This window comes from Rhineura floridana, chromosome 5, assembly GCF_030035675.1.
Source record: "Rhineura floridana isolate rRhiFlo1 chromosome 5, rRhiFlo1.hap2, whole genome shotgun sequence".
Lineage (NCBI taxonomy): Eukaryota > Metazoa > Chordata > Lepidosauria > Squamata > Rhineuridae > Rhineura > Rhineura floridana.
In genome coordinates, this window is record NC_084484.1 from 183,282,982 (window position 1) to 183,309,509 (window position 26,528).

The following is a 26,528-nucleotide window of genomic DNA, read 5'->3' on the forward strand; positions in this document are numbered from 1 at the left end:
AAAATCAATATGAACATTTAAAACGGACATGCCTCGGGCCACCTGAATGAAGCTCATGGGTGACTGGCGGCCCACGGGCAACAGTTTGGGAACCCCTGGGTTAGGAGAAGACACAGTGACTGGCCCAAATTAATAACCCCAGCAAGCTTCATGGCTGAATGGGGATTTGCACTCTGAATGGGTATTTGAGTCGGATCATTGGGCCTTCCAGGGTCCAACCTGGTTTCCCACAGTGCCATTTGTGAGCGTGTGCTGAGATGTCCAAGCTCTCACTAGAGATGCTGGGCATGAAAGGCAGGGACTGTTCAGCTGGTGTCCTCATGGGATCACAGAGTTGGAAGGGGCCTATAAGGCCATCAAGTCCAACACCCTGCTTAATGCAGGAATCCAAGTCAAAGCCTCCCTGACTGGTGGCTGTCCAGTTGCCTCTTGAAGGCGTCTAGTGCTGGAGAGCCCACCACCTCCCCAGGTCACTGGTTCCATTGTCGTACCACTCTGTTAGGAAGTTTTGCCTGATGTTCAGTTGAAATCTGGCTTCCCGTAACTTGAGCCCATTATTCTGTGTCCTGTACTCTGGGATGATGAAAACGAGATCCTGGCCTTCTTCTGTGGGACAACCTTTCAAGTACTTAAAGAGTACTATCATATCTCCCCTCACTCTTCTCTTCTCAAGGCTAAACATGCCCATTTCTTTTAGGCTCTCCTCAAGGGCTTTGTTTTCAGTCCCCTAATCATCCTCGTTGCCCTCCTCTGAACCTGTTTCAGTTTGTCTGCATCCTTCTTAAAGTGAGGTGTCCAGAACTGGACTCAGTACTCAAGATGAGTCCTAACCAGTGCCAAATAGAAGGGAACCAATACTTCACGCGATTTGGAAACTATACTTCTGTTAATGCAGCCTAAAATACCATTTGCCTTGTTTGCAGCCATATCGCGATTCAGCCTGTGATCAACAACAATCCCAAGATCCTTCTCACATGTAGTATTGCTGAGCCAAGTATCCCCCATCTTATAACTGTGCATTTGGTTTCTTTTTCCTAAGTGTAGAATGTTGCACTTATCCCTCTTAAATTTCATTCTGTTGTTTTCAGTCCAATGCTCTAGCCCAGCCTTTCCCAACCAGTGTGCCTCCAGATGTTGTTGGACCACAACTCCCATCAGCCTCAGCCAACATTGCCAATGACTCAGGCTGATGGGAGTTGTGGTCCAACAACATCTGGAGGCACACCGGTTGGGAAAGGCTGCTCTAGGCTATCAAGTTCCCTTTGAATTTTGTTTCTGTCTTCCAAGATATTAGCTATCCCTCCAAATCTGCAAATTTGATAAGCATTCCCTGTACCTCCTCATCCAAGTCATTAATAAAAATGTTGAAGAGCACTGGGCCTAGGACCGACCCCACTCATTATCTATCAATGGTCCCTTCTGACACTGGGGAGAAACACTCTTTGAGTACAATTCTGTAGCCAACTGTGGGTCCACCTGATAGTTGTTCCATCCAGCCCACATTTCGCTAGCTTGCTAATCAGAATATCACTTTGTCAAAAGCTTTGCTGAAGTCAAGATATATTATGTCCACAGCATTCCCTCAGTCTACCAGGGAGGTTACCCAATCAAAAAATGAGATAAGATCAGTCCAGCAGGATTTATTCTTGATATATCCATGTTGGCTTCTAGTAATCACTCCATTGTTTTCAAGGTGCTTACAGACTTACTACTTTATAATCTGATCTAGAATTTTCCCAGGGATCGATGTCAGGCTGACTGTTCTGTAGTTCCCAGGTTCCTCCTTTTTGCCGTTTTTGAAGATAGGGACAACATTAGCCTCCGTCTGCTCCCTTTTTCTTATGCCCCTTTTGTTTGTGTGTTTGTGTCTGCCTATCTCTCCTTCTGCCTTCTAGACATTCAGCCTCCTGAAGGGAAAACCCGTGAGTGTCTGATGTGCATTGTGCAAAGAGACGGCTCCAAAATCATGCTCTGTGCTGAGAGTGAGGACGATGCTGTGTAAGTTGTTGAACGCTTAAATTGGCACAACACAGAATGATGACCACAACCCAGGGTTGAGGATGTGCTCTGAATAGACATTGTATTACAGTGGTGTTTTATGTATGTCAATAAATATAATTAATAACAGCCCCATTCTACAGATGGATAACTGAGGCTACAGTTTGCCCAAAGGTGCTCAATTTCATATTTTAATCTCAATATTTAATCTTATTAAATGTCAGTGTTAGAAGGGAAAAATGGGGCTGGAGCATTCTGCTTTTCTCGTAATGTTTAGTATGGCCTTAACAGATCCTTACGCAAGGCACTCTGTTCCTTTACCTTGCACCAATATCTGTAAAATGGGAAGAAAAGTGATCTAGCACCCAAGAATAACTGCCATGATCCTGAAGCCTGCAAAATCGCTGAAAAAGGGTTACATGTGATGATGAACTGAGGCCCTAGCAGAGGTGAGGAATGTCCGTGGTCCCTCAGATGTTGCTGGACTGCAGCTGCCATTGCCTCTGACCATTGGCCATACTGGCTGTTGGGACTGATGGGAGCTGGAATCCAGCAACGTCTGTGGGAGAGGGGCACAGGTTTTGGGGAGTCCCTCCTCACTTGCTTTCTGTCACTCTCTCGGGTCCAGTCAGCTAAAGGATTAGCCTCAGTCCTTGTTCTGTTGTTTACACTTGGTGCTGATGCAGCTTCCTCCGTGCCCTGGGGGAGCACTGTTTGGATAAGCCTGTTCCCTTCAGGGATGTGATAACACTTGAAAAATTTCCACCTGCTTGTGTCAGGTTTGTGTTTACAAACTGGAGTGTGATAAGGGTGTTTCCCTCATTCCTGACAACAGAGCAGTTGGAAATATTCCACAGCAGCTTCAGCTGAAGGGGGCTGGGCAACGTACTTCAGAAAAAGACTTCCCTGAATTTGTGTGCGTGCAGTGGAAACCTCTGGCGTAGAGCTAGATTTCTGAGCTATGACAACTCACATGTGATGCGTCAGAGCAATGGTTGTTGGGCAAAGACCACACTCCCCCCAAAAGCAAGCCTGCCCAGACCTGGGACAGGTACATAGAAACACAGGAGCCTGCCTTATACTGAGTGAGACCATTGGCTCATCTAGCTCAGAATTGTCTACACTGACTGGCAGCAGCAGCTGTCCAGGGTTTCAGCCAAGCAGCCTATCCCAGCCCTACCTATAGATGCTGGGGATTGAACTGGGGACCTTCAGCACACAGGGCAGATGCTCTGCTACTGAACTACGACCCTTCCCCTGGTTGTCGGTCCTGGCTATAGGCCACAGCCCTGAACCACAAACAGGAAAAACCGTGTGGATGGACTCACCCATTGAATCTGAAGACAGCTATCGAGCCAGGAGTCTTTCAGGGACTGCAACAACAACTGAAGATTGGGGGCAACTTTTCTTTCTCCGTCAAGGGCCACCTTCCCTTAGGAGTAATGTGCAGGGGTCCATATGCTGGCAGTGGGTGAAGCCAAAGCATTCCAGATCAGTGGTTCCTAATTCCCCCCCCCCCACGGACCACTTGAAAATTGATGAGGGTCTTGGTGGACCACATTTTCTGCTTGCTGTTGCAATTGTGATTCCATAGAATTCAGATTGTTATGCAATAAAATGTAAGAAATAAAAGGAGCAATAATGAATATTCAGTGCAATGGATGGGCCATCTCCCATTTTCAACCACAAATCCACAGACACACTGTGAACCACCTGAATGAAGCTCACAGACCACTGCTGGTCTGTAGACCACAGTTTGGAAACCCTTGTTCTAGGATAACTAATCCCAAATAAAACTGTCCTGCTTTAATTTTCAGCATAGCTTCCTCAGATTAGAATCCTCAATCCCATGCAAGTCTACTCAGAAGTATGTCCACTGGATTTGATGGGGTTACTCACGAATAAGTATACAGAGGATTTTTCTGCAGTATTTTGTTGTTGTTGTTATGTGCCTTCAAGTCGACTACGACTTGTGGTGACCCTATGAATCAGCGACCTCCAAGAGCATCTGTCATGCACCACCCTGTTCAGATCTTGTAAGTTCAGGTCTGTGGCTTCCTTTATGGAATCAATCCATCCCTTGTATAGCAGACCAATAAGAGCTACTTTTGGTTCTGACATCAAGATAAAGGAGAGCAAAATAGCTGATAATGAGGCAGCAGATTTTCTCCAATCGCTTGTGACCGATAGACTGAGCTTATTTGTATGCTGCCTTTCCACAGCCAGCTGTGCCCAAAGCAGCTTACAACAAATATTCAAAATACCAAAATACAAAGCACTGGGATGGGGTAGAGAAGCGAGTTTACAACAAACAACAATAAATTCAAATAAGAGAATCAGAATAAATCCTATTACAAAAGAAACTGGCTGCATATGTGTTCCAGTCATGACAAAGAAGCAAAGTTTCTAGATATTCTAAATGACTATTCCCTAGACCAGTTGGTCATGGAACCGACCAGAGGGACGGCAACCCTGGACTTAATCCTCAGTGGGGACCGGGACCTGGTGCGAGATGTAAGTGTTGTTGAACCGATTGGGAGCAGTGACCACAGTGCTATTAAATTAAACATACATGTAAATGACCAATTGCCAAGAAAATCCAACACGGTCACATTTGACTTCAAAAGAGGAAACTTCACAAAAATGAGGGGATTGGTAAAAAGAAAGCTGAAAAACAAAGTCCAGAGGGTCACATCACTCGAAAATGCTTGGAAGTTGTTTAAAAACACTATATTAGAAGCTCAACTGGAGTGCATACCGCAGATCAGAAAAGGTACCGCCAGGGCCAAGAAGATGCCAGCATGGTTAACGAGCAAAGTCAAGGAAGCTCTTAGAGGCAAAAAGTCTTCCTTCAAAAAATGGAAGACTTGTCCAAATGAAGAAAATAAAAAAGAACACAAACTCTGGCAAAAGAAATGCAAGAAGACAATAAGGGATGCTAAAAAAGATTTTGAGGAGCACATTGCTAAGAACATAAAAACCAACAACAAAAAATTCTATAAATACATTCAAAGCAGGAGACCATCTAGGGAGACAATTGGACCCTTGGATGATAAGAGAGTCAAAGGTGTACTAAAGAACGATAAGGAGATTGCAGAGGAGCTAAATGAATTCTTTGCATCTGTCTTCACAGTGGAAGATATAGGGCAGATCCCTGAACCTGAACTAACATTTGCAGGAAGGGATTCTGAGGAACTGAGACAAATAGTGGTAACGAGAGAGGAAGTTCTAAGCTTAATGGACAATATAAAAACTGACAAATCACCGGGCCCGGATGGCATCCACCCGAGAGTTCTCAAAGAACTCAAATGTGAAATTGCTGATCTGCTAACTAAAATATGTAACTTGTCCCTTGGGTCCTCCTCCGTGCCTGAGGACTGGAAAGTGGCAAATGTAACGCCAATCTTCAAAAAGGGATCCAGAGGGGATCCCGGAAATTACAGGCCAGTTAGCTTAACTTCTGTCCCTGGAAAACTGGTAGAAAGTATGATTAAAGCTAGATTAACTAAGCACATAGAAGAACAAGCCTTGCTGAAGCAGAGCCAGCATGGCTTCTGCAAGGGAAAGTCCTGTCTCAGTAACCTATTAGAATTCTTTGAGAGTGTCAACAAGCATATAGAGGTGATCCAGTGGACATAGTGTACTTAGACTTTCAAAAAGCGTTTGACAAGGTACCTCACCAAAGGCTTCTGAGGAAGCTTAGCAGTCATGGAATAAGAGGAGAGGTCCTCTTGTGGATAAGGAATTGGTTAAGAAGCAGAAAGCAGAGAGTAGGAATAAACGGACAGTTCTCCCAATGGAGGGCTGTAGAAAGTGGAGTCCCTCAAGGATCGGTATTGGGACCTGTACTTTTCAACTTGTTCATTAATGACCTAGAATTAGGAGTGAGCAGTGAAGTGGCCAAGTTTGCTGACGACACTAAATTGTTCAGGGTTGTTAAAACAAAAAGGGATTGCGAAGAGCTCCAAAAAGACCTCTCCAAACTGAGTGAATGGGCAGAAAAATGGCAAATGCAATTCAATATAAATAAGTGTAAAATTATGCATATTGGAGCAAAAAATCTTAATTTCACATATACGCTCATGGGGTCTGAACTGGCGGTGACCGACCAGGAGAGAGACCTCGGGGTTGTAGTGGACAGCACGATGAAAATGTCGACCCAGTGTGCGGCAGCTGTGAAAAAGGCAAATTCCATGCTAGGGATAATTAGGAAAGGTACTGAAAATAAAACAGCCGATATAATGCCGTTGTATAAATCTATGGTGCGGCCGCATTTGGAATACTGTGTACAGTCCTGGTCGCCTCATCTCAAAAAGGATATTATAGAGTTGGAAAAGGTTCAGAAGAGGGCAACCAGAATGATCAAGGGGATGGAGCGACTCCCTTATGAGGAAAGGTTGCAGCATTTGGGGCTTTTTAGTTTAGAGAAAAGGCGGGTCAGAGGAGACATGATAGAAGTGTATAAAATTATGCATGGCATTGAGAAAGTGGATAGAGAAAAGTTCTTCTCCCTCTCTCATAATACTAGAACTCGTGGACATTCAAAGAAGCTGAATGTTGGAAGATTCAGGACAGACAAAAGGAAGGACTTCTTTACTCAGTGCATAGTTAAACTATGGAATTTGCTCCCACAAGATGCAGTAATGGCCACCAGCTTGGACGGCTTTAAAAGAAGATTAGACAAATTCATGGAGGACAGGGCTATCAATGGCTACTAGCCATGATGGCTGTGCTCTGCCACCCTAGTCAGAGGCAGCATGCTTCTGAAAACCAGTTGCCGGAAGCCTCAGGAGGGGAGAGTGTTCTTGCACTCGCGTCCTGCTTGCGGGCTTCCCCCAGGCACCTGGTTGGCCACTGTGAGAACAGGATGCTGGACTCGATGGGCCACTGGCCTGATCCAGCAGGCTCTTCTTATGTTCTTATGTTCTTAAACAGCCCAGACTTAAATGAAAAACAAGAAAGTGGCCAGACACTGGAACTCTTGGTGTTGGTCTTATTGCGCTTCAAGGAGCCTCAGCAGAGCCTGGTTTAAGTACATTTCGGAGAGGAGGGATCCTTTCACCAGGTTAGATTGCTTACAGCTGGCTCCTTCTACCTCCTCACAAGGAGACCAACAGCCACAAAAAGGGAAATGCCAAGGAGGGCAAAGATGGCAAGTCCTCTTTCCCCAGCCTCCTAACTTGCGCAAATGCATTGTTCTGACCCAGCCTTCCACAACCTGGGGACCTCCAGATATTTTGCACTACAACTCCCATCAGTTCCAGCCTCTTACAGCTGTGCTGCCCGGGACTAGGGTTGCCAGGTTCATGGCCTGAGACTGATCCTATATCTTTAGGAGAAGAGAAAGTCAGCCAAGTGCAGGTGTTCTTGCAACTCTGTAATGGGAAAAACCACAAGGTGGAATTCTTCCTTCCCCCTGCAGAACTTTTAAAGATACAGAAGACCTCTTGGTTGCCAGGCCCGGCCTCCAAGAGGATCTTTAAAAGTTGGGGGGGGGAAGGGAGAATTCCACCTTGTGGTTTTTCCCATTACAGAGTTGCAAGAACACCTGCACTTGGCTGACTTTCTCTTCTCCTAAAGATAGAAGATCAGTCTCAGGCCATGAACCTGGCAATCCTACCCGGCACCAATAGGAAGTATAGTCTAAAGCAGCTGGAAGACCCCAGGTTGGGGAAGGCTGCTATGGGGGCATATTAAATGCCAAACAAAAGACCTCATTGCTGGACTGAATGGCTGCATTTCTGCCCCCATCTGTGTATGTGGAAGAAAACAGGCCTCCTGCGGCTCCCAGAGCTGCAAAGCCCATGCAGTTATGTAGGAAGGGACTGAATTTCTGCTTAGGGTGTGTGCGTGTGTTTGCCCAGCACCATAATCCTGGAGGCCAGCTACTTTGGCTGCTGGGTCTGCAGATTCCAGAGAGGGCATGCGAGAGGGTCATCTGGGTGGGTGGAAACAATAAAATGCCTTGCAAAAATGAGCTCATTGTGATCTGCGCTCTACAAAGGTTACTGGCACCGGCCACTTGTAGCTAGTGGGTAAGTGTACCTTTGTTATTGCCCCATGCAAGCTCAGAATTTGGACACTGAGATTTTATTTATTATTTGATTTATATCCTGCCCTTCCTCCCAGCAAGAGCCCAGGGTGGCAAACAAAAGCACTAAAAACACTTTAAAACATAATAAAAACAGATCTTAAAATACATTAAAACAAAACAACTTTAAAAACATTTTTGAAAAGCTTTGAAGACATCTTCAAAAAAAGGTTAAAAAACATATTGTGTTTTTTTTAAAGGTTTAAAAACATATTAAAAAGCAATTCCAACAGAGTTGAGACTGGATTCTAGCATCCTGGGTATATCTCTTTGCATTTGGTTTTTTAAAAACACATACACACAAGTTTCTAGTCCCTTATGGAAACAAAATATAGGCTTGGAAGTGCATGGGCAATGCCAGGGAAAACCTCAGAAGCCAAAGGAGGTTGCTGAGTAAGGCTGTGAGTAGCCACAAGAAGGTCTGTGTTGCTCCATGTCCTTCTCTCGCAGCCAACGGGACAGAATGAATAAGCAGGGATATGTTCACATAACTTACTTGGGTTGCAGGATTTGGATTTTTGCTTGCCACTGCCGAGTGTACAGAATACAACGTAGGTCAGACTGTTGCCATGGACCTCAGCTCTCATCAGCCCCAGCCAGCATGACCAATGGTCAGGGATAGTGGGAGTTGTGGTCTCACAACAATCTCTGGAGAGCAGAAGAACACAAGAAGAGCCTACTGGATCCATCTAAGCCGGCATCCTTTTCTCACAGCGGTCAACCAGATGGGAGGTCCACAAGCGGGACCTGAGTGCAAGAACACTCTCTGCTTCTGCGGTTTCCAGCAACTGGTATTCAGAGACATTCTGCCTCTGACAGTAGAGGCAGAACGTAGCCACCAGGGCTAGTAGCCACTGATAGCCTTTTCCTCCATGAATTTGTCTAATCCTCTTTTCAAGCCATCCAAGTTGAAGGGAGTAGAAAAAGAGGAAGGCCAAACAAGAGATGGGTTGATTCCATAAAGGAAGCCACAGACCTGAACTTACAAAATCTGAACAGGGGGGTTCACTACAGATGCTTTTAGGGTGCCTTTGTGTTATTGTTACATTAAATATTAATAATAATAATTGGGTGTTAGAACAAATTAAACCAGAACTGTCACTGTAAGCTAAAATGATGAAACTGAGGTTATTATACTTTGGACACATCATGAGAAGACATGATTCATTAGAAAAGACAATAATGTTGGGAAAAACAGAAGGGAGTAGAAAAAGAGGAAGGCCAAACAAGAGGTGGATTGATTCCATAAAGGAAGCCACAGACCTGAACTTACAAGATCTGAACAGGGTGGTTCATGACAGATGCTCTTGGAGGTCCCTGATTCATAGTGTCACCACAAGTCATTATCGACTTGAAGGCACATAACAACAACCATGCGCTGCATGAAGAAGTCCTTTCTTTTGTCAGTCCTTTGCTGCCCCTGGACTATGTCGTATCCCGGTGGAGGGGAACCTGTGGCTCCCTAGATGCCGGTGGACTCCACCTCCCGTCGTGCCTGACCATTGGCATTGCTTGCTGGGGATAATGGGAACTGGAGACCACCACCATCTGGAGGGCATCTTGTTGGCTACTCCTTGACTAGAGGTTACCTCTGGCCAGGCTGTCTCTGCCCAGGAAACCTCCTTCAAGAGGGCAGAAGCTTTTTGTTTGTTTAAATGACTAAAATACCAAAGAGAATCCTAGTTTAAACACACTGAAAATCTTAGAGTAGAGCTGCTGGCGACTATGCATGGTTCTTTCTGCAGTAACTGGGGCAGGGATCTGGGAAAGAGGGGAGTGGACTTTGAAAAGCATCCATCTCTGCTGGGTTCCTCACCCCCTGCTGCCCTGTTTTTGTTCACAGAGCTTGGAAGACAGCGATTCTGGAGGCCCAAGCAACCCAGGTGAGCCTGCCTTGTGTTCCTTGTCTGTTGTCAGCCGTTCCCGCCTCTTGAAATGCTCCTTAACGGGCAAGCGTCCTGCAGTTATTTGGGTTTCCAGTCCTCCTTGCCATCGAAAGAGCATGAATAAATATGATTCAAGGAGAGCTGTGAACTGCATTACAGCATTCAAATATTGTAAAAACCAGGCTTTTTTCTTGAGAGAGTTTCTGTTTGCAAGTTTCTTTGAAGAGGGAGGGAAGTGGGGGAATTGAAAAGAGAGCTGGGCTCCCCAGGTCTTAAGCTTCATTGCTCAGGGGTTTGGTTGGAGAATGGAGGCCCCAGTCCAATTTTGCAAGAAGAAGCAGCAAGCTTCCAGGTCAGGGAAGACACAAGGAGATGATCACTACTTGGTTTGACACCACAGTTTGGAAGGAAGGCCAGTCAGCCTCGGCAAGAAGAGCCAATGATTGTGTAAGGTGCTCTTCAGGACATTTCTCTGCCTGAGCTGAAGGACGAGATGGCATGGCACTCCTCCATTCCACATACAGGCGCTGACCACATTGGCAGCTAAATCTTGCAGGGCAGGGCAGCATCCTCCATGGCACCAGGGCGGCACTTGGCTAGCTTAGAGGGCTCAGGGGAGATTGGGTGATACACCCAGCTCTGTCCTCCCACACCTTGCAGCTGCTTTGTGTGCCCCCACCCTCAAGCATCCTGGGGTGAGCTGCCTCACTCTGCCCAACGATGGGGCCGGCTCTGACCAACAACACAGATCTTCTAGTGCAAAAGGAGAGAAAAAACCCACTCTCACCCACTGAAAACAAAGATGGCTCTAGTGGATGCTCATTATTTGTGTCCTCTCGTTATGACGCAAGCACAGATCCAAGGTGAGATCTGGTTTGAGGCTTGGTGTGCTATAGGATTGCAGAGTGCTGGTGTTGCTTCAGCAACAGTCAAACTGAGACAGAGCCTTCTCTAGCAGGAGCTGCTGCTGCTGCATTCTGATTGCTAGACTCGCCCAACCTGGAAGGTGCCTTTTCATTTAAAGGGCCCCAGCCCATTGCACCAGGCTTGTGCTTCAAAAGAATGGAGGAGGCTCCGGTCTCAATGGGGCCTCTGCGATGGCGTCCTCTGGGTCTAAGGAGGTCAACACTCGATCTTGTGGAATTCCTTGCATGCAGTTCCCTCTGGGGCTATTTATTTAAATATTTATAATCCGTGCTTTCGTAAAAAAAATACAAGGCGCTGTACCCCGTACAAAAATTGCAACAGTAATAAAAGCATCAAAGAGAGCATCAGTAAAGCAAATCAATCAATCAATACTGGTTGGTAGAAAGAATTTCACATGGCAAGGTGTGACATCCTTCCCCAGCACCACCTGTGAAGCTCTCACTTGTGGCTACCAGCAGACAGGAACGTCATGTTTTCTTCTTACCCTTTTCAGCTCTAGCACAGATTCAACAAATCCCACTGCTAGGCAGCACCACCAGTCACTTTCTGTAACCCAAACTCCCAGAGACTTTGCCTAAGTCTCTCTATAGCTTGTTACTTTGTGACTGTGTGCCTATGCTGTTCCGAACCCCCTTGTATCTTTATATTTAAAGCATACAATTCTGGGTTGCTCTGGATACGTGACTTGTTACAATCTCTCCCTTCACCCCTGCCACCATTAGATACAGTTTCTGTTCACTTGCCCTCCCTTCTGGTCTGTATATTCCCTAGCCAAGGATCAGGCCTTTGGTAAACCAAATAAGTACTTATTAAATATCAGAAATAACAAGATTACTTAAGGAATGTTTCACAAGCATATGGTTTCATCTATATTCTGTTAGATACTTGACTTTTACTAATTGCCTCAGAACTCCAACTCACTCTCAACAACCCCACCTCCAAACACCCCCTCAACCTTTCTCTCCACCTCTCAATTCACCACCTTCTAAACACCACCTCCCAGATTCAACTGTCATTCTTCCATTTATACTCCCAGCCATTCAAACTCTCAGCCAATCATCCAGCATTCTACCGGTCATGTACTCCCCCCTCCTCTTTCACTCCACTTACCATATGTCTTCTATATAAACAGCACTTACCATATTTACACTATAATCAGGAACATCACACAAAGACCTGTCTAAATAACACCATTACTGGTCTACCCAGTGCAATATCGTCTACACTGACTGGCAGTAGCTCTCTAGGGTTTCAGACAGGATTCTCTCCCTGCCCTACCTGGAGATGCTGGGGATTGAACCTGGGCCCTTCTACATGCAAAACAGATGCTCTACCCGCTGAGTTACGGCCTTTCCCCAAAAGAGGGCAGGAATGATTCATGCTGAACCTCTACAGGCAGAGTGTTCCACAGGGGAAGGCCTGCCTCACTAAAGCTTTTAATCCTTTTTTAAAAACAATATGTTTTAACCCTTTTTTAAAGATGTTTTTAAAGCTTTAAAAAAATATTTTTAAAAGTTTTGTTTTAATGTATTTTAAGGTCTGTTTTTATAATGTTTTGATGTGTTTTTAGTGCTTTTGTTTGCCGCCCTGGGCTCCTGCTTGGAGGAATGGAGGGATATAAATCAAATAATAAATAAATAAAGGCTCGGTCCCTGGTAAAGGCCAACTGAACCTCAGAGGCATGGGGAACCACTAGGAGGGCCCCACCAGCGGATCTTGGTCAGGGCCAGCACCAGAGGGCAGCCAGGTTGGGGCCTGGCCAAGGGCCCTTGTGACTCAGAGGGACCCCCTGAAGAGCTCCTCCTTAGGGTGGGAGGATGGTGCTCCCATGATCCATGGCAGTGTCGGGTCCAGAAACCTGACCTGCCACAGATTGTAGTAGGGTTGCCAGGTTCATGGTCTGAGACTAATCCTGTATCTTTAGGAGAAGAGAAAGTCAGCCAAGTGCAGGTGTTCTTGCAACCCTGTAATAGGAAAAACCACAAGGTGGAATTCTCCCTCCCCCCTGCACAACTTTCAAAGATACAGAAGACCTCTTGGTTGCCAGGCCCAGCCTCCAAGAGGATCTTTAACAGTTGTGCAGGGGGAAGGGAGAATTCCACCTTGTGGTTTTTCCCATTACGGTGTTGCAAGAACACCTGCAGTTGGCTGACTTTCTCTTCTCCTAAAGATACAGGATCAGTCTCAGGCCCTGAACCTGGCAACCCTAGATTGTAGAGAAGGAGCTCCCTGGTACCTCCCAATTCAGACAGCAAGGGCTTCAATAAAACACACACGCCCCATCTAGATCTCCCATCAGAGTGGGTGCTACGTGTGCTGTGCATGTCTGCCTGCCATCACCCACTATGGCAGTGGGTGCTTCCCTAAGGGGCTGACGCCTCTGCCGCCATCTTGGTTGAGGGCAGGCATGCACGCTTCATACAACACGAGAGGTATGTGGGGCACACGGGCAGGCTTATTAGTCCTGTACTGCCTCTATTGGGGTGTGTGTGTTGGGCTACGGTGGGACCCAGGGCAGGTTGGTGCCCGAGGGCTCAGTCATGCTTGGCGCCGGCCCTGACTTCAGTGATCGAGGTGGTGCATAAGGGACCAGACGATCCTTAAGGTATCTTGGGCCCCAGCTGTTTAGGGCTTTGTGAATTAACACAAGAACCTTGAACCTGGCTTCGGTTTTGTTTTAAAAATCAGCATTTTTCACTCTTGGGTGCCCCAAAGGTACCAGCTTTGCCCAACCAGGTGATACTGGTGTCAGGTGAGGCCTGGCATCCAGCCCCGCTTGCCACTTCTGGGGTCTTCAGCTGCACAGAGGCCAGTCATCGTGGACGGGTCTGCTGTGTCTTGGGCTGATCCGTCGCATCCGCCTGCTCAGGCAATCGCAACCCAAAGCCGTATAGCACCTTCAGAGACTTAGATGCTTGATGAGTGAGTTGGCTAGGTGAATTCAGAAGCAGCATCTTCAGCCTGGGTCAAGTTGACCCTGGAAACACAGAGATCTAATTAACACTGGAAGGCCCGGAGCTCAATGGTAGAGCAGCGTCTAGGCACGCAAAAGCAGTAGTGTAGTGGCAGATTCAGAAGTGCAGGGTCCCTTCACATTAATCACAGCCATACCCCCCCGTATTTTGTTTTTGGGGTTTTTTTTGCTTTGGGGTTGAGAATGAGATCCTTCATAATGCCTTGGAACCAATAAGCATGAAACAGGAGAGTGTTAGCTACTGAAAACAGTCTTTTCACTGGCTGATGCACCACTCTGATTGGCTCCAATACGCAGGAAAGGACAAGGAAGCACGTTAGAAGACTCTTCTCAGTGGCTAACGCACTCCCCTTTCATGCTGATTGGCTTGTCGGATGCTGGAGTCATAGGGACCCTGCTCCCCCAAAAATAAAGTGTCTAAGACACCCCCCCGAGACCCTGCATGACTACACTCCTCCTCAAAAGGCCCCTGGTTTGATCCCAGGTAGGGCTAGGAAAGAAGACTCCTGTCTGAGACCCTAGAGAGAGACACTGCCAGTCAGTGTAGGCAGTACTGATCTAGATGGACCAATAGTCTCACTTAATATAGAGCAGCTTCCTATGTTCCTGTGTTCTCCATAGAAAAGCTGCCTTATACCAAGTCAGGCCATTGTTCCATCTAGCTTAGTACTGTCTGCACTGACTGGCAGCAGCTCTCCAGAGTTTCAGGCAGGGAGTCTCTCCAGATGCCTCTGGGGATTGAAACTAGGACCTTCTGCATGCAAGGCAGATGCTCCGCCACTGAGCTACGGCCTTTTCTCCGTATGAGTCATAATTTGGGGAAGGGACGTACCTCAGTGGCAGTGTCTGCTTTTATTTATTTTATTTAATTATTATTTGATTGATGTCCTGCCCTTCCTCCCAGCAGGAGGCTTTTCCTGCCGAAGGTCCCTGTTCCAGTCTCTGGCGTTGCAGGGCCTGAGCTGTTAACGGTGCCCTGGACTGACACCGTGCTCTGTCTTTCATGCAAACTGAAGGGGCACTGGGGGCATAGTGGGGCTCTTATTTGTGCATCAAACCGAATTGACAGCCCCCCCTCCGATGACACATCTGCATGGTGCATGGAGCTTTGCTCAAGAATTGGACAGCCATGCTGTGGCAACTCTATTTTTAGCTGAGCCTCTTCCCAGTTTCCAGGCCTGGCCAGTTGCAAATCAATAAGTGCAATCAGGCTGACAATCGATTGCTTTGATGTTGCTGGAGTACCGCAGGCACTCCAGATTGAATTCAAATGTCTCTGGCCTTTTGAATCTAAGACTTGACAAGCTGTTCGAAATCAGGATGGGAAATCTTGGCCTCTGCTGTTTTCTGCCCTTCTTCCCTACATCCCTTTTGACGTTCACCCTTTATCTGCCTCTCCTTCTCTCCTGAGCACCAGGCAGCTGTGCTTACATCTTGCAAGAGGTTTTCCCCTTCAAGAAATTCATGTTCTTCTTTCCTCATAGCAGCAGTCAACGTTCCATGAACCTTGCCCTTTGACAGTGAAACTGTTTGTGAACATTCTGTGACCCGACATATACTTAGCCAATTGGGGTGTTGGGAAAGGACATCCTCACAGAGCAGCAGTGCATGTTGTTTAGCCTTATCCGTACAGTGTGTGCATGTGTCTTTATACACTGCACGCATGCACACGTGTATCAAGTGGGACCTGCAACAAAATGTTGCGATATATTCTCTTCCTCTAATAGGAACAATGCTGTTCCAGCCAACCAGTCATGGCCTTTTCCTGCAGCCCATGGTTTCCATTCTTTTTCAGTGATCCCTCAATAGTCTGTGGCAACTAAGCATGCTCAGTCCTTATTGGCTTGCTTTGCTGGGGTGGGGGGAGAGGGAAGTTGCCCCTTCAATTTTTGGAGTATTAAAATATTTTTTATACTACTGCAAACTTCAGGGTTCCCCTGAACAGACTGATACCTTCCGCTTCGTTTTCTTTTGGTTCCCCCCCTATTTTGGCCCCAATTCCAGTAGCACTTACCACCTAATTTTGGTATTAGAAGGAGCAATATATACTCAGCTGAATATTGCAAATTGGGGTGTGATAAGAGGGGAACTCTGCCAGGTGCAGCCAGGAGAGTTCTCCATTATTTGCAGAATAGGCTAGTTCTTACCTTACACGCTGATGCAGGCACTGAGGACTGCATAAGACTCCGTTCTGGGATTGGGTGGCATGCTCGATTCCTTTCGCCCCTGGCTTTGCCCCGTAGTCTTTGTGAGGATAGAGTGTCTTGGACTCAGGGGTGAATTTTACATTCTGGGGGCAATTCCAGAGAATGACATATGACATCAGGCATGGGGCAGGCCATGATGCTTTAATGGCCACAATCAAAATTTGTGTGGACTCACCCTCAGTCTCCTCCTTCAGTTTACCACTGTTTTAAATTTTTTTTAGTTAGTAGCTGTTTTAAATATGTCACGGTTTTAAATATGTTTCTAATTACTAGTTTTTAACTGTTTTATTGATAATTTTAATTTTTAACTGCTTAGAGGTCTTTACATTCAAGCAGTATATGCATTTTTTTAAAATCAATCGATCAATATATATTTTTAAATATGGGCTATGTCACGGGATTTGTGCCCAATGTACAGATGTCCCCTCCTGTCCTCTGAACTGGGGAGGGCTAAAGCACCTTGCTGCTCCACTGGGCAGGAGGGAGGCAGGCAGAGGGGTCTTTCCAGTATATAGGATGAGGTTTAAGTTTGCCTTTGCAGCACTTTGAGGCTGTGTGTATTTTTGCTGTTGGCAGCATATTGGCAGAAGGAGTAAAACCAACACCAGGGGGAGGGCAGGGCACAGGTTTTTTTTTTTTTTATGAACAAAGCAAGTAACTAGTACTTAAGGTCACCGAGTCTGCGGTCAAGGCCAAATGGAATTGGAATGCAGAGGTGGAATTTGCATAGCCTTTTCCCTCTCCTCCCAGGCTTAGTGCCAAGGCATGGCAAAGACATGCAAATGGTGTAACTTTTTGCAGAATACAACTTTCTTGATGCAGACTAAGAATTGTGTATGGTTTTCTTTAAAGAACAGAGGAGGGACTACCAGGGTTTGGAGGAAGCTACCTTGTATCTGGGATGACCTTGGCTCCGCACTCTCTTCACAGTGGTGTATGAGACAGAGAGAGAGAGAGAGATGCTGAAAATATAAATAAAGGGTGGCTCACAATGACAGATTATGAAACGAGAAAATGGCTGCAAAAATCAGCTAAGTCCTAAGGAGGAGAAACCACAGGAATTATCGAACTGCAGAAAGTCTCTTTTGATCAATCAAATGAATGAGCGTAAGATAATTCCCACTAGAGAGGGCCCATGAGATAACTTTTCAGAGTGTGAAAAGAGCTTTTCTCATAGTGCACACCTTATTTCAAAAAGTGATCCATTTTAAATTCACTTGTTCAAAATTTTTCTTGGACATTTTTTTTCTTAATAATGTTATTTGTTATTTAGTTTAATTTTTGTAAATTGTATTGCTTTCATTGATGTATTCTTATGCTTGTGTTTATTTTTCTTTGTAAGCTGCCTTGAGGGCCTTTGGCCAAAAGGCGGGTATAAATAAATTTAATAATAATAAAACACAAAAAAGGACAAGCGTATCAAGAAAACCAGCAACAGACTGAACCAGCTTTAAAAAGTCACAATGTTAAACACTTGGGAGATTTTAAAAAAAGGTTTTTCTCCTGCCATTGGAAAAATAACAGTGGAGGGACCGGGCGAGCCTCCCAGTGAAGGGAATTCCACAAATGGGGGGCCGCCACCAAGGAGGCCCAGTCTCTTCTTGCCCCCCACCTCATCTCAAAATGCCAGGGACATCCAGAGGAGTGCCTCCAAAGCTGATTGTCACACATAGGCATGGTGCTGCAGGAATTAGTACCGCTAATGTTCTGTTTTGTGCCTCCTCCTGGCTTTCCAGCTTCATCTGTATGACCCCTATGACGACTATTACCAGACGGTGCCCCTCGACTCCCACCAGGCAATGTACGTCAGCTCCAATTACTATGGCAACCAGTACGGAGGTATGTGCCTGTCCTTCTCCCTTGTGGTCCCCCTCCCGGGGCACTTCAGCTTTGCTCAGCTGGTGGCTGGGCTGGCAAGGCTCTTTTCAGACCATCCCTGCGAGGTCAGGCAGGGAGCGGAGACTGGCCTTTGCACAGGGTCATTTCGTGGGCCAGAGCAGAGACTGAGTGTTGCAGCTGGTAGCTGTTGAATCTACACAGTGCCTAATGTTTTTTAATTTATTGTTATCATCATTTTTGTTTCAAATATTTCTAATCTGCCTTTCAAGATTTGTAGCCTTTCCCAGGTGGTTAACCCTTAAGAGCAAACATATCTTTGCAGTAATCAGCATTAAGAGATACGATAGATTGCAACAAAACAGTCAGTTTTAAGTAGGAACACAGGAATCTGCCTTCCACTGAGTCAGACCATTGGTCCACCTAGCTCAGTATTGTCTGAACTGACAGGCAGTGGCTCTCCAGAGTTGGTACCTGGAGATGCTGAGGAATGAACCTGGGGCTTTCTGCATGACAAGCAGGTGCTCTCCACTGAGCTTCCTCACTAGGGAAGCCTAATTCTAGAAAATTCAGTAGAAGCTAACAAAAGAATCCAACCAGCAGCTTATACAACAAAACCTTTCAATTAAACTCCAGGGAAAACAGGCATGTTGGTTGGTTTGTTTTTTGAAAACTTTATTTAATACCTGAACTGATGGAGCCAGCCATATCTCTCTTGGGAAGGAATTGCAAGATGAAAATTTAGGGAGGGGGGGAGCTGTATTTGTTTTTAATGTTTTTAATTGTTGTAAACCGCCCAGAGAGCTTCAGCTATGGGATGGTATACAAATGTAATAAATAAATTGTTTTAAATTGTTTTAAATTTTTAAATATGTGTTTTTAAATTTGTATATTTGTTTTAATGTTTTTACTTACTGTAAACCGCCCAGACAGCTTCGACTATGGGGCGGTATATAAGTGCAATCAATCAATCAATCAATCAATCAATCAATCAATCAATCAATCAATCAATCAGGGAAGTCTAGCAGTCCTGTCTAATGCAGCCTTACTTAACCTGATGCTCTCCCATGTTTGGGACTACAACTCCCATCAGCCCCAGCCAGCACAGGTGGCCCTCTCTGTGAACAACTTTTAAATTGAGGAGGAGGAAGCCATTTATTAATAATAATATCAATTGCATATTTGCAAATATGATTTTATTGTCTTCAGAGTTTTGTAGAAATGATGTTGCTGCTTTGCAAAATCGGGCTTTGTATTTTTTTATCCTGTTTTTACCTTGCACGCTGTTTTGATGGCCTCTGCCTGTGAAGCGGTTTATAAATCTGTTAAATAAATAATAAAAAGATACGTTTCCTATACATCTGGGGCTGAGTAGGAAGTTCTGTCTGGTGTGGAACAGCCCTGAGCAAAGGGCACCTCCGTTAGAAGCCCAGGAAAACAGTGCCCCATAATTGTGGCAAAGCGCTCCCTGCAGCCCTCTCTTTCTGAACATGGCACATTGGTGGTGCAGAGCCCTTGGTCAAATCCTCCTCCCACCCATGGGAGATACAGAATGCCCAGCTTGAAAGGGGTGGCCTTCCGGATGCTTCCAACAGCATTCATTAGACAGAATTCCAGCATCTTAGCACCTGCTGCCATTGCTAGCAAAGAGGCATCCTGAAGTCTAGGGTGACACCTGGTGGTAGCAGTGGTGAATTTCCCTCCATGGGCAAAAAGCAAAGGAAGCCGTGAAGGTCCACTAGGCACAATGCCAAAGTCCCCAATCAGACAACACCAACCCAAATTTCACAAAAGAGTGAGCCAGCTTTTGAGTTCTCCAGGGCTCGTTGGAACCCTGACTTGGTTACACTAATCTATGGTGTGATCGTGTTTGGAATCCTGTGTACAGGTTAGGTCACTTCATCTCAAAAAGTATTTTATTTATGTCCTGCCCTTCCTCTCAGGAGCCCAACAAAAACACTAAAAACACTCCAAGCATCTTAAAAACAAAAGACTTTAAAAACATATTAAAACAAAACAATTCCCTCCCCTTAACTATTAGACAGGCGCCATCTCTGTTATCTTTTCAGCGCCTGTTGAAGACCTTCCTCTTTCAACAAGCCTTTTAAGTACAGACCTTATCCCAGTCTGCTTCTGTGCTGGAACTGCTTTTTAATGTTTTTAAACCTTAAAAAAAAAAGTTTTTAACCTTTTTTTTAAAGATGTCTTGAAAGCTTTAAAAAATGTTTTTAAATATGTTTTGCTTTAATGTATTTTAAAGTCTGTTTTTATGATGTTTTAAAATGTTTTTAGTGCATTTGTTTGCCGCCCTGGGCTCGTGCTGGGAGGAAGGGCGGGATATAAATTAAATAATAAATAAATAATAAAACATCTTTTAAAACATATTAAAACAAAATATAACTAAAAACATATTGTAGAACTGGAAGGTGTTCATAAAAGAGCAACCAGAATGATCAAGGGGTTGAAGCAACTCGCCTTTGAGGAAAGGTTGCAGCCTTTGGGGCTTTTAGTCATGAGAAAAGGTGAGTAATGGGGGGATATGATAGAGATGTATAAAACGATGCATGGCATGGAGAAAATGGATAGAGATTTTTTTTTCTCCCTCTCTCAAAACACTAGAACTTGTGAACATGCCATGAAGCTGAATGCTGGAATATTCAGGGCAGACAAAAGAAAGTCCTTCTTCACACAGGACATTGTTAAACTATGAAATTTGTCCCCCCAAAAGGCAGTGATAGTCACCAACTTGGATGGCTTCAAAAGAAGATTATTGGCATCATTTCTTTGCCATTCCTTTCCATAGTTAAGCCGCCCACAGCTAAACCATCATTCCTTTCCATAGTTAAACCATGCTCAAGGCAGCTTACAACATCAAAACAATTACATGATTCATTCTAACAGTTACAAAAATATAACAAAATGTTAATAGTCATAAACAATAAACTGATTAGACAGATTGATGGGAGGATAAGGCTATCAATGGCCACTAGCCTGGAGGGCCACGCTCCCCCTCCACATTTGGAGGCAGTATATGCCTCTGAATGCCCCTTGCTGGAAACCGGAGGAGGGTAGAGGGCTCTTGTGCCCCGATCTGCTTGCGGGCTTCCCGTTGGGGCATCTGGTTGGCCACTGTGAGAACAGGACACTGGACTAGATGGGCTCTGGCCTGATCTGGCAGGGCTGTTCTTATGCCCTGGAGAACTCAAAAGCTTACTTGCTATTTTGCAAAATTTTGGTTGATCCTAATAAAGGTACTACCTGGCTGTGGGTTGTGGAATTTCCTTGGACAGTGTCTGTGCCCTTTCTGTCTCTTTCACTTGTAAATGCCCAGGGATGCAGGTTTACACTTTTAACCCAATTTGTAGTTTGACTTGAAGATTGGGCCTGCCTGCTTCCTGCTTCACCCTCGCTCCTCTTCACTGCCAGATCAAGAGAAGCATCCGGGAGCTCTTTGCAAGTGAAGCTCCTTGGTTTGGGGAGTTGCTGGCCTGGAAAAGTGCAAACTCCAGAAGAAAAGAGTTTTATATTGCAGCAAATGCAAACTCTTGCTTCCAGCATTTAAAAGGACTGATTTCCAGGTCCAAAAGAAGCATTGCGAGGTTGTGCTGCTCCAGTCAAAGAAATTAAGCACTTTGTTGGCTTCAGTGGGGAAAAGTTTACCATTCAGTGAACTCTCCCACTGGAGTCAACGGAAGTAGAAAGACTTAACGATGGAAAGTGGTGCCTGTGATATTTGAGAGAAGTCTTCATCATGAGCCCTTTGAAATCAAGTCTTTCATAGGACACCAATTGCTGGGAGTCACAAGAAGAGAGAGTGATGTTTCACTCAGTCCCTGCTGAGGGGCCTTTTCCCATTGGAGCATCTGCCTGGCCACTCTGAGAACAGGATGCTGGACGAGATGAGCCCCCTTTGGCCTGACCCAGCAAGGCTCGTCTTAAACCTTTGACTGGTCCACAAAACACTAAGAGCTACCAGGGAAAAGGAGGAAGTGGTGGGGAGGGGTGGAGAGATAGTTTATCACTGGGCAGCCTAGCTTACTGTACCCTTCATGAACTTAGAATCATAGAATAGCAGAGTTGGAAGGGGTCTATAAGGCCATCGAGTCCAACGTCCTGCTCAATGCAGGAATCCAAATCAAAGCATTCCTGACAGATGGCTGTCCAGCTGCCTCTTGAAGGCCTCCAGTGTCAGAGAGCCCACTACCTCTCTAGGTCATTGATTCCATTGTCGTATGGCTCTAACAGGAAGTTTTTCCTGATGTCCAGTCGAAATCTGGCTTCCTGCAACTTGAGCCCATTATTCCGTGTCCTGCACTCTGGGACGATCGAGAAGAGATCCCGGCCCTCCTCTGTGTGACAACCTTTCATGTACTTGAAGAGTGCTATCCTATCTCCCCTCAGTCTTCTCTTCTCCAGGCTAAACATGCCCAGTTCTTTCAGTCTCTCCTCATAGGGCGTTGTTTCCAGTCCCCTGACCATCCTTGTTGCCCTCCTCTGAACCTGTTCCAGTTTGTCCGCATCCTTCTTATTCAAGATGAGGCCTAACCAGTGCTGAATAGAAGGGAACTAGTACTTTACACAATTTGGAAACTATTCTTCTGTTAATGCAGCCTAAAAAAGCATTTGCCTTTTTTGTAGGCACATCACCCTGTTCTTCTTGAACTTCTTGTTCTTCCCCACACAGCACCCGGGACAACCCACGTCATTTTCCGCGAAGATCCGTACCGTGTGTCCGGAGACCAGATGGCCTTGGGTCTGCTGGCGGGAGCAGCATCGGGGGCGGCGCTGGGCTCCCTCATGTGGATGCCCTGCTGGTTCTGAGTCCAGTTCTACCGTGGCCTCCACCCAAACCTAGCTGCTCAGCTAAGACACCCCCGCTATTCCCCTGGAGAGGGAGGGAGCAAAGGGAAGCTGCTGTGTTTTGTGGATCAGGGGTGGGCAGCAGCAGGATCAAAGCCTCCTGGGACATCTCTGCACAATTTGCAGGAGATCGACAGCTGTTTCTTAGTGCTAACTGTTTTGCAATAGCAACAGCAGAAAGGCTTCCTCCCCCTTCTCTCAAGAAGGCCATTTGTGTCTGTGATCTCTAATAACTCCGATGCAGATAGGCCCAGTGCAACATGGGATGCAGTAGGAGCCTGGCCACTCCCATCCTCAGGCACCATTTTTCATTTAGGCGCACCTCCTGAGCTGCCATTTCCCTTCCACTTGGGTACTAGTAAAAAGATAAAATAGCTCCCCAGTGGCCTGAAGTCTGCCCACACCTGTTGCAATATTCCCATTCTGCACTCACTCACACACACAGCTCCCCTGCTAGCCATTCCTTTGCTTGGTGACCCCCAGCTAGGCTTACTGAAAACTGGTCTTTGTGGATTATTGAACGTTGCTGTCAGCGTCATTACCCTACTGCACAGAACACAGCCTGGCTGTCCCACCATCATCACCACCCTTGATGGAGACCAGTGAAAATACTGGAACGATGACACTGGCGCGCAAGACTTGCCAATAATTTCCCTGCTCTGAAAAAAGCGCTTGCAGAAGGCGGCAGATGGTACCAGAGGACTCCCACTAAGCACCAGATGTGAAAGGTTTTTGAAGCGTTCTTTCCGGCAAGGCGCCCCTTCATTTAAGGCCTCCATAACAGGCAGAAATTCAGCAGGTTGCTCTTTTCCTCAACAATGGGGAGTGACTGCACCTGTTGAATTACTGCTTGTTAAGGGCACAGAGCCCTGCTGGGTGGGAGAAAACAACCTTTCAGGAGCTTGTTGAGTTGGCTCTGCCTGTCCCAGTTCATTCAGTGAAAGGAAGGCCTTTGAGCTGCTGGGGATGTTGACTTCAACTGGTCCTTGTTTACTCCATTTAAGAGAACAGCTTGGGTAGACACCAGTAGTGTAGTCGTCCAGGGTCTCAGGGGGTCTTAGACCCCTTACTTTTTTGGTACCAGGGTCCCACTGTCCCCAGTATCCTATGAGCCAATCAGCACAAAAGGTGAATATGTTAGCCACTGAGAAGAGTCTTCTAATGCTCCCTTGTCCTTTCCTGCTGATTGGAGCCAATCAGAGTGAAAGGAGGAGAATCAGCCACTGAGAAGACACTTCTCATTAGCTAACACACTCGCCTTTCATGCTTATTGGCTCCTAGGGATGTCTGTTGTGGGAGAAGGCGTTAACAAGGATCTCATTCTCAACCCAGCAGCAAAAAGGGGGGAGGGGCATGGCTGTGATTATCACGAAGGGACCCTGCGCTCCTGAATTGGCCACTACACTACTGGTAGACACCCTCTTGGATTTACAGTTTCATAAATGGGATCCTGTCTTTCCCAGACACCAGAGACGATGTGACTGCGCTCATTGGGCGAGTGACCCTGTAACTGTGGTTTGCTGCTGGTTAGAGTAGCCACTTCCAGATCCTTGTTAATGCCTTCTCCCGCAAGGACATCCCTAGAAGCCAAACAGCACGAAAGGGGAGAGTGTTGGCTACTGAGAAGAGTCTTCTCAGTGGCTGACTCACCACCTTTCACTCTGATTGGCTCCAATTAGCAGGAAAGGACAAGGAAGCAATTAGAATACTCTTCTCAGAGGCCAACACACTCCCCTTTCATGTGATTGGCTTGTAGGATGCTGGAGACATTGGGACCCTGCTGCAACCCTGTTCCCAAGAAAGGAAGGGGTCTAAGACACACACACCCAAGTCCCTGGATGACTACACCCCTGGTTGTCAATGAGGAGCACAATAATAACAATAAAAAAATAACCTTTGCACAGAACTGTAGGCCTTAAGCTGCTATTGGCGGGTTGACGTAAGGCTGAGTGATAATGGGTTGCTCCTCCTTCAGCAAGTGAGGCCCCTGGGTTTGCTACCAGCATGGCAACTGAGCAAACGCCAGAAAAACAGTGAGAGGAGAAGGCACTGGATGCAGAGGAGGGAAAAACAACCCGAGAGAGCAAGTGCTCCAAAAGTGCCACAGTAATAAAACAACAGATGAACATGTTGGCCCTTTGAGAACTCGTTCCCTCTACAGAGGAAAGCACCGCTCTGTGACCAGACTAAACCCTCCACGTGCCCTTTCTGACGACATTAGTATACAAACTCTCTTTCTGGCTGATCCAAGGTTTATTGAAATTTCTTTTCATTTTCATATCCATTATTGGCCCCTTTCTCCACAGACATTCCCAACACAGGATACGAGATGAAAGAAAAATGACTCCCCCTGGACTGATCCCATTCCTGTGGGTTAAAACAGGAGTTGCTGGCTGGCCAGAAATTCAGGCCGTGCAGCGCACTCAGCAAAACTGCTCTGGAGGCTGGTCCATAAGGGTGTGCAGGATGTCGCCCCCGCCAACCTCAATCGGCCCCCACCTGCCGGCCTCTTTCCTTGCAACCAGTGCCCGACGTGGGAGAGCTGTCAGTCAGCTTCAGAGTCTCAGTGTTGCCTGTTGCAGAGCGCAGGGAGGAGGAGGTCAAGACTGGAATGAGGTTGCCCTCTCTGCCATTGGCACCTGCTGTCCGGGCTCTCCCCCACCAGCCCCAATGGGCATCCTTAAAGATGGAAGTGGCTTGCGTGCATTGCTTTTGGCTCTGCTTTCCCTCCCTAGGAGGTGAGTGTTCCAGTGTAATCCCTGCTCCATTGCATTCAATCGTGTAGGATTCTGACCCATTTTGCCGCTGTAGTTATATCTTGGGGGTGTTCTTACACGCTGGAGCCTGAACTACAAGATACATGGAGTTCTAGGATTTTATATATATATATATATATATATATATATATATATATATATGTGTGTGTGTGTGTGTGTGTGCGCATATACACCCACACACACTCTCTCCAGTGACAAAACAAAACAGAGTTAAAGCAAAACCGTTTGGCTTCTGCCTTTTTCAGTTGCTCTGATGTGAATCACGGGTGCTGTGGCAAGTTTAAATGTTTTGCTTTAAAGCAGTGGTTCCCAAAACGTCTCTCCCCCCCCCCCGGCCACTGGAAATTGCTGAGGGTCTTGGCAGACCACTTAATGATTTTTCTGCCTGTTAATTGTAATGTGCTAGATGCTGCATGCATTTCAGTTGCATTTTTATTACTTTTATTTCTTATAAATTGCATTTGATTGTATAACAATTTGAACTCCATAGAATGAAATATATTAAAATTAAAAATCAATGTGAATACCCAGTCATGCAGCACAATGAGGCTCAGAGACCCTGCTTTAAAACACTAAACTCTGTTAGTCTTTGTAATAAATATATTGTAGGGATTACCTACATATTTCTGGGGTGTGTACATGCAAACACACACATTTAGGAAGATATACACTGCACTTTGACGGGAGGGCAACGGGCAAAAACATCCCCCCCAACTTTATTGATGCCTCCCTGGCTGCAATGTGTGCACATGTGTAATACATACATATATATTTATATATATATAAAGGATTGTGACACCTGCTGTTCACGTGTAGTTCTGCCCTTCATGTAAGGCTCTGCGCTGTCACTTTGCCTCATAAGTGAAAAGGCACTCCAAAGAAGATTCCGTTATTTTTGTACACAGGTATGACAGGATAATGCTTACGGACTGCGCATATTTTGAAAGGGAAATGGCCCAGAAGAAGTGCATG

At 45.9% G+C, this 26,528-nt stretch overlaps 1 protein-coding gene across 1 annotated transcript in view; it reads left to right on the plus strand.

The window, feature by feature from the left end:
• The window catches only part of PLEKHB1 (pleckstrin homology domain containing B1), a 40,101-nt gene extending 16,205 nt beyond the window's left edge, over positions 1–23,896 (plus strand). The window contains exons 4-7 of the mRNA XM_061629640.1: positions 1,896–1,998; positions 9,933–9,972; positions 17,820–17,922; positions 22,604–23,896. Coding sequence (XP_061485624.1) covers positions 1,896–1,998; positions 9,933–9,972; positions 17,820–17,922; positions 22,604–22,740 — 383 coding nt within the window. The 3' untranslated portion in view covers positions 22,741–23,896. The remainder of the gene's footprint in view (positions 1–1,895; positions 1,999–9,932; positions 9,973–17,819; positions 17,923–22,603) is intronic.
• The last annotated feature ends 2,632 nt before the right edge of the window (positions 23,897–26,528 follow it).